At 45.0% G+C, this 7,238-nt stretch overlaps 1 protein-coding gene across 1 annotated transcript in view; it reads left to right on the top strand.

Annotated features, from left to right (window-relative positions):
• Positions 1-7,238, top strand: part of utp20 (UTP20 small subunit processome component) — a 34,188-nt gene that overhangs the window by 20,850 nt on the left and 6,100 nt on the right. Inside the window, exons 26-40 of the mRNA XM_037696138.1 lie at positions 250-337; positions 442-585; positions 1,831-1,884; positions 1,980-2,132; positions 2,211-2,366; positions 2,444-2,584; positions 3,811-3,948; positions 4,039-4,178; positions 4,274-4,356; positions 4,460-4,776; positions 5,554-5,693; positions 5,783-5,939; positions 6,029-6,127; positions 6,278-6,445; positions 6,526-6,692. Of these exons, the coding sequence (XP_037552066.1) occupies positions 250-337; positions 442-585; positions 1,831-1,884; positions 1,980-2,132; positions 2,211-2,366; positions 2,444-2,584; positions 3,811-3,948; positions 4,039-4,178; positions 4,274-4,356; positions 4,460-4,776; positions 5,554-5,693; positions 5,783-5,939; positions 6,029-6,127; positions 6,278-6,445; positions 6,526-6,692 (2,145 nt within the window). The remainder of the gene's footprint in view (positions 1-249; positions 338-441; positions 586-1,830; positions 1,885-1,979; positions 2,133-2,210; positions 2,367-2,443; positions 2,585-3,810; positions 3,949-4,038; positions 4,179-4,273; positions 4,357-4,459; positions 4,777-5,553; positions 5,694-5,782; positions 5,940-6,028; positions 6,128-6,277; positions 6,446-6,525; positions 6,693-7,238) is intronic.

Genomic DNA, 7,238 nt, shown 5'->3' with positions numbered 1-7,238 from the left:
ATTTTGATGGAATGGCCGATATTTAACTTCATCGCTAATATCGTCCGATATCGATACCATGCCGATAATATCGTGCATCCCTAGTATTTAGACTACGTGTTGAGGACCATTCTCAGCTACTACCACACCAACATTTAGCTTAATGTTTGTAAAAATGACAGTTGCAGCCATTTTGTGTTTGCTAGAAGTGATCAGTTGTGGCGGCGAGCTAGCGTGAATATTTCCTCGTGTTGTCCCGTTCCCTGGCAGGGTGAGTCGATTTGTCAGCGACAAGGAGCAGAGTTCGACGCTCATCAGTCTGCTGCTTCCTTATCTCCTTAAAGGCCACAACCCTCAGGTAAACTTGAGCTTTGTAGATCAAATTTATTTATGCGATCTTATAGTTGTGAGAGCAACACTGTAAGAGTTTGGCTAATTAAGAGAACGTCCCGTTTGTTGCAGGAGACGGAGATCGACATCCTGGCCACTGTTCAGAACCTGCTGCAGCGCTGCTTGCAGCCCGCCACCTTCCTGCGGCCGCTCAGTAAACTCTTCTCCGTCATTCACAACAAGCTGCCCAGGAAGGCCCTCGTCAGCGTCTTCCAGGTTCGCAGCCAGCGCTGAAATGTGTATTCTGACTTTTTTCACTCGCTGACCAAAAGTTAAGCACTCGGACGGAACGGTCTGACTAGCGATGGGTATGCAAATGACTCGATTGTCAAGGCTCTTCTAGAGTGAGCATAAATGTCGGCATCATAGTGTTATCAGGCAGTTGCTGGAGTGTCAAAGCAGTTGGTGAATGTCACCAAACGGAGGATGCCTCGTGCCGTCCGTTGGATCCAGCCCAAATGTTATCCGACATTGCACTGGAGTGCTTTGGGACAATGTGTGTTTACCGTACGTGTCGCACCGCCGTATACTGTACATCGCATATATTGTGTGTCACCGCTGACCACCCAGAAACGTGGACCGGTGTTGTGCCAAAAATCGATTGGCTGCCAAATGGCGGCTGCAGGAGCTTGCACGGGAGGACTTTAACAAGATTAACACTTAAAAACAATTATTTGTTTGCTCGAAATTATAGTAAAGGTGTGTCTCAGTCTAATTTTTCCTTAATAAATGCACTTTGATGGTCAGATCAGCTGCATTTCGCCTGGGCGATTCGGCAAAATGCAGCTCATTTATCGTTTGCTCCAGGAGTTCTGGAGTGAGACGAAGGTAGCTTGGTATGGCAAGCCAAGTGTCTCATTAATAGCCACATTTACCTATTGAGACACTTGGCTTGCCATATTAGTCGAGGGCCCTCTAGTGGCTGAAAATGGTATTGTTCAATATTTTCCACTCAGAATGAATGAAATCGTCAGATCTCAATTAAAAATTGATTTATAAAATATGGGGAAAAAACTTAAATACGTCACTTCACTGAATAAGTTGCTGGCATGCTAATCTATGCAAAAAGGTGTGACTTATGCAGCAAAACTTTTAATGCTATTCAACTGGTGGCCCCTGGGGCTAAATCAGGCCCACGACTGGGCTCTGGGTTCATTTTTAAATAAAACTAGATTTTAAACCATAAAACAAACTTACTTAATGGGAATGCTGGATGTCCGGCCCCTGAGCTCTTGGCTTTCAATAACTGGTCCCTTGAGCAGTTATGTTGAATAGCCCTGTTCTGTAGTATCACGGCTCATTTAGGAGTGCGCACAGAGAAGGAGAGGGCTCAGGCCGAGTTGGCGTCCGTGCACAAAGCACATTTTAATGTTCTGATCATGAATCACACATCAGATGACCCCTCACTGCCCAAGATGGTGACTGTTATTAACAGAAGATGAACTCCTGCTCTGTTTTCAGACTCTGTCAGACCTGGAGCCTTCGCTCACATACATCTCCGACTTAACAACAAAGGTAAGCGTTACGGTTTATTAAATTAGAATTGTTACAAAACTTTGTCAGGGCAGTGAAACACATGGAGGGTATGACTCTGTGCTCGAACCTTCCAGCTGAACGCGTTCGACAGCCGACACCTGGATGAGATCTACTTCGACGTGCGCCTGACTGCTTTCCAAGAGGCCACCAGGCGAGTCAAGCACATGCAAACCCTGGACCTGGATTATATCAGCACCCTCATGTACAACTGTTTCCACACATTTGAGGTGCGTAGATCACGGAGTGGCTTCTGGAACGAGAGCTGCAGCTACAAGTCCTCCTGTTTTGTTTGTTTTTGAATTCAGATCGGCGACATGTCGCTGGCAGACAACGCCACCCTGTGTTTGTCAGCGGTGATAGGTCAGGTGGCAGCAGTCGGGATGGGAGAGCAGATCTACAAGGATGTGATCCAGCACACCATCCTGGACGCTGTTCACAAAGGAATCTGCAGCAAGACAGAGGTTTGTTGTCTTTATTATTACAAAACAAATCCAAGACGAAATGCAGAAGCAGTGTGTGACAAACAACGTGTGTTCAGAGCGTGCAGCATGAATACACCACGGTCCTCGCCTGTCTGGTGAAGAACTTCCCCATCAGGAAGGAGTTCAGAGACCTGGTTCAGCTCACCGACTACAACGACCCCGAGTCTGATTTCTTCGAGCACATGAAGCACATCCAGGTACGATTCACACAATCTGCTTTTTGTATCCGCTTGACGAGACAAACACTGATATGTGTTTTGTCAGTATGTTCAGTTTGTGATGCTTGCACTCCTGGACCTCACCGTTGCTTTTGACACTGTTGACCAGAGTGTCCTTATGTCGCTGTTGGACCACTGGGTTGGGATTACTGGTGCAGCATTAGAATGGTTTCTTTCTTACTGTGGGGTCCCGCAGGGCTTGATTCTTGGACCCCTTCTGTTTTCACTCTACCTGCTCCCTTCGGGGCCTTTCCTTTCACTGTTATGCTGATGATTGTCAGATTTATCTGTCCTTTAAATACAATAGTTCTTACTCCATTCATCCTCTGTTAAAATGTCTTGATGACATCAAGGCATGGATTTTCAAATTTTTCAAGATTTAACGATCAGAAGATGGAAGTCATTGTGTTTAGCCCTATTTCTGCTGTTTCTATTCCTGTAAACCTCGACTCTCTTGAGCCTTGTCTTAAGTAGTCTGTTACAAATCTCAGGATGGTTTTAGACTGATTTTAAGTTTAATAAACCGATTAACTCTGTTCTGCAGAAAAGCTTAGTTCATTTAAGGCAGATAGCTTAGCTTAAGTCAGTGTTGTCCAGATCTGACCTTGAAAAACTAGTCCATGCCTTTATTGCTTCCCAACTAGACTACTGTAATGCACTCAATGTTGGGGTCAGTCAGGTCTCCCTTTCACGTCTCCAGCTAATCCAAAATGCTGCAGCCTGGCTCTTAACAGGAACTCGTAGGGTTGATCACATTACACCGGTTTTGTCCTCCCTTCACTGCCTCTTTATATGCATCAGGATAGATTTTAAAATTCTCCTGCTAACCTTTAAGTGCATAAATGTCCTTGCACCCTCATACCTCTCTGAGCTACTTCAACCAAATGTTCTTTCTCGGGCTATGAGATCATCTGCTTTTGGTTGAAGCTCAGAGGAGATCGGTCTAGACAGACCACTTCACTTTCTGTTTTTAAATCTCTACTCAAAACTCATGCTTTCTCTGACTTTTAACACCATGTGATTAGTATTTTATTGTTTTTATGTTTTTTCTTTTGATGCTGTGATTTATCTTTAATTAATTTTCAATACTACGTTTATTTTTTCCAATTCAGTTACTCCCATTGATTTTTATTGTTAAGCACTTTGGTAACTGCTGCTGTTGATGTGCTTTATAAATAAACTAGACTTGTTTTGGGTTTAATTAGATCCACCGTCGGGGCCGCGCCCTCAGGAAGTTGGCCAAGCAGCTGAACGAGGGCACGGTGGTCATGACGCCGCGTTCCCTGCAGAATTACATCATGCCGTACGCCCTGACAGCCCTGATGGACGAAAAGATGTTGAAGGTGACCGCAGCTTGGATTCTTTTTCAGAATGCAGGTTTGTTTTTTTTAAACCTTTGAGTTTAAACCTTTCAATTTCTGCCTAACCTGCAGCATGAGAACATGATGTCTGCGTCGGTGGAGGTGGTGGGTGCCGTGTGTCGCAGGTTGACCTGGTCCAGGTACATGTACTACCTGAAACACTTCGTCCACGTCCTGCAGACGGCACAGGCCGAACAGAAACTCATGGTCAGGTGTGTGAGCCCATGACTTCTTTCAACTTTTACCCATCTTCTTTATTTCAAAGCCGTCTTCTTTTCTACCATAATGTTTGTTTTATTTTTCACAGTGTGCTCGTTTCTGTGTTGGAAGCGTTCCATTTCGACCATCAGACCCTCAGCAGAGAAATGGAAGCTGCCAAAGCAAGAGAAGGTGCAAAACCGCTTCCGTTTTCCCTTTGTTTTTATCACCACATATGATTTAATTCACACAGTTTTAACGTACGATAAGCGTTTCAAACTCATTGCATTCCCAGCTGGAAACGTTACGATTGACGTGGATGACAAAATGGAGGCTTCAGACGCCAGCGACGACGACGAACCGATGGAGATCGAGTGCAGGGACGCTTCTGCTGACGTTCCCGTGGAAATGGACCCTGCTGGAGGCAAAACGCCGAGCGTGTCGGAGGAAGTGGCTACGACCAAATCCAAGTTGGAGGCAGCTCCTAAATTAGCCGTGGGGTGCAGCGGCTTGCCGCAGAGCAGAGAGGAGCTGGAGTCCCTGATCAGTAGGATCCACCAGACTGTTAATGAGAGCGTGCTGCCCCGCCTCCACAAGTGTCTCACCGCCAAGGTAGGCCTGTCACGATAACAAATTTAGCTGGGCTATTAATTGTCGCAGAAATGATTGCGATAAATGATAATATTGTTTGAAATTTGACAATAATTAGTAATTACTGTCAAATTTTAAAAGAAATGTTGGTAAATTTTTGTGTGTAGTACCTTTTTTGACCACCGGGTGGCAGTATAAGCCTGTTTGAACCGAAGGATGGATAGTGAGGAAGCGAGCAGCGTTTCTCTTTAAGAAAAATGAGAGGGAGGCCCCTTGACGTGACATGGGCTGTCTCTCTTCGGTCCCCAAAATGGCGGACGCTCGGTGTGGTTCGAGCTCTTCAGCATAGCATTTGACACGCAAAGCTTTTAATAAAAATCAGTAAACAAGTTCTCAGCTTCTTTTTGCAGAGAAAATAACTTTTTAGACAAAGGCACGGGTTTCAACTGTGAATTTTGGAGCTTCGACAAGACGGAGGTTTTTTCCTAAGGTCAGCCTGTTAGCTGCTTTTAATCATCCAAAAATGCGATTTTGGATCGTTAAAACAGATTTTAAAGAGAAAGGGAGGGGTCAGTGAAGAGCACCGGAGTTGAGCCTTTTATCATCCAGTGTCTTCAGTAGAAAGAGAAACAGGAAGAAACGATAAAGCCGATAAATGAAAATGAGGTTGATAATTTTCATTTATCGTGCGATTCATTGATTCGTTTATCGCGACAGACCTACAAGGTAGCCCACGTTTCTGCGAAAACTCTCCTCGGGCAGCGCCGTGAACATTTCCTGTTGTTCCTCCTCCTGTAGGTGACACGGGACGAGGAGCACAAGTCTGTGAAGTCGAAGGATGTGAAGGACGAGGAGGTGGTCCGGATACCGATCGCCTTCGCCATGATCAAACTGATGCAGACGCTGCCTCCGGACATCATGGAGGCCCACCTCCCCGGGTACGCAGCCCTGTTGTACTTTTTTAACTTGAAGAGTAATTTGGTAAGAACATATTAAACAAGCTTTTTTTTTTTTTTTTTTGATCCAGGATCCTGATCAAAATTTGCGTTCTGCTGAGGAACCGTTTCCAGGAGATCCGCGACGTAGCGAGAGGAACGCTGGTGAAGATCATCGAGACTTTGGGCTGCAGGTACCTTCAGTATCTGCTCAAGGAGATGACGGGGATTCTGGTCAAAGGCTACCAGGTGGGAGCACCGACCCAAATGAATAATAATAAACACCCAAAACTCTTAAAGAGGACAATAATCCAGCCGCTGGCTCTGTGTCCGTCCAGGTCCACGTGCTGACGTTCACTGTGTACCAGCTGCTGTCAGCGCTCAGTCCCACCCTCCAGAGTGGAGACTTGGACCCCTGCATGAACATGCTCATAGGTGTAAGGATGTTGCAAAACCCTGGGCCGACCGTCGGGCTTATTTTAATTTTAAACAAATTTCAGCAAAATAATTTGTTTTTGCAGAAAAGTGTTTCTCTGGTTGGACTTATTTATTTTTCTTGTGACGCCTCTCTGTCTCCGTTTGGTCAGATCTTCCACAACGAGCTTTTTGGAGCGGTGGCCGAGGAAAAAGAAGTTAAGGGCATCATTTCCAAACTGATGGAGGCGCGGCACAGCAAGAGCATGGAGTTGTACGAGCTGCTGGCCCGCTTCTGCAGCAAAGAGAGCATCACCAAGCTCATCCTGCCGCTGAAGGAGGTACTGCCAGAGCCACGCCCAGACTATAAACACTTTATTTACAAAGTCCTAAACTGTTTGTCTGCTTCCCCTCCGAACAGATTCTAGAGGACTCTTCCAATGTGAAGGTGTGTAACCGGGTGACTGCGGTGCTGCGTCGGCTGGTCCTGGGTCTGCTCGTCAACAGCGGCATGACGTCCCACGACATCCTGCTGCTGAGCCACGGCTTGGTGAGCGAGAGCCTGCCGCTGCTCACCAAGAGCAACCGGTAAGGAAGTCCACACAGGTTCAGACGGGCCTCAGACGTGATCGAGGAAGCACAGATTATTATTATTATTATTATTATTATTATTGGTCCTGTAAAGTTTGTACGCAGCTCTGATGTTTACACATTGTGGCCACGCTTACATTTTTTTTATTATAAAACTGTACAAAAATCTGTCATCGCTATTTTACTAATGACCAATCTAAATCTAGATAAAATTACAAAATACTAGCTAAAATAAAAGTAGCAAAAGGCTAAAAGCTAAATGTAGCAAAAGCTAGGCACAAGTTGCAAAAGGTTAGCTAAGTAGCAAAAGGCTAACTAAATTAAATGTATGAAAAGGCTAACTGTAAGCTAAAAATGGCATAAGCTAGGTACAAGTAGCAAAAGGCTAGCTAATCAAATATGAAGACTAACTGAAAGCTAAAAGTAGGAAAAGGCTAAATGTAGCAGACATTTTGTAAAAGTAGCAAAAGACAAGTTAAAATAAAAATAGCAAAAAGTTAAAAGCTAAATGTAGCAAAAGCTAGGTACAAGTAGCAAAATGCT

The sequence above is a fragment of the Nematolebias whitei genome, chromosome 22 (assembly GCF_014905685.2).
Source record: "Nematolebias whitei isolate Nwh7 chromosome 22, NemWhi1, whole genome shotgun sequence".
Lineage (NCBI taxonomy): Eukaryota > Metazoa > Chordata > Actinopteri > Cyprinodontiformes > Rivulidae > Nematolebias > Nematolebias whitei.
Note: the sequence above shows the minus strand (reverse complement) of the source record. Positions and strands in the feature narration are given on the sequence as shown.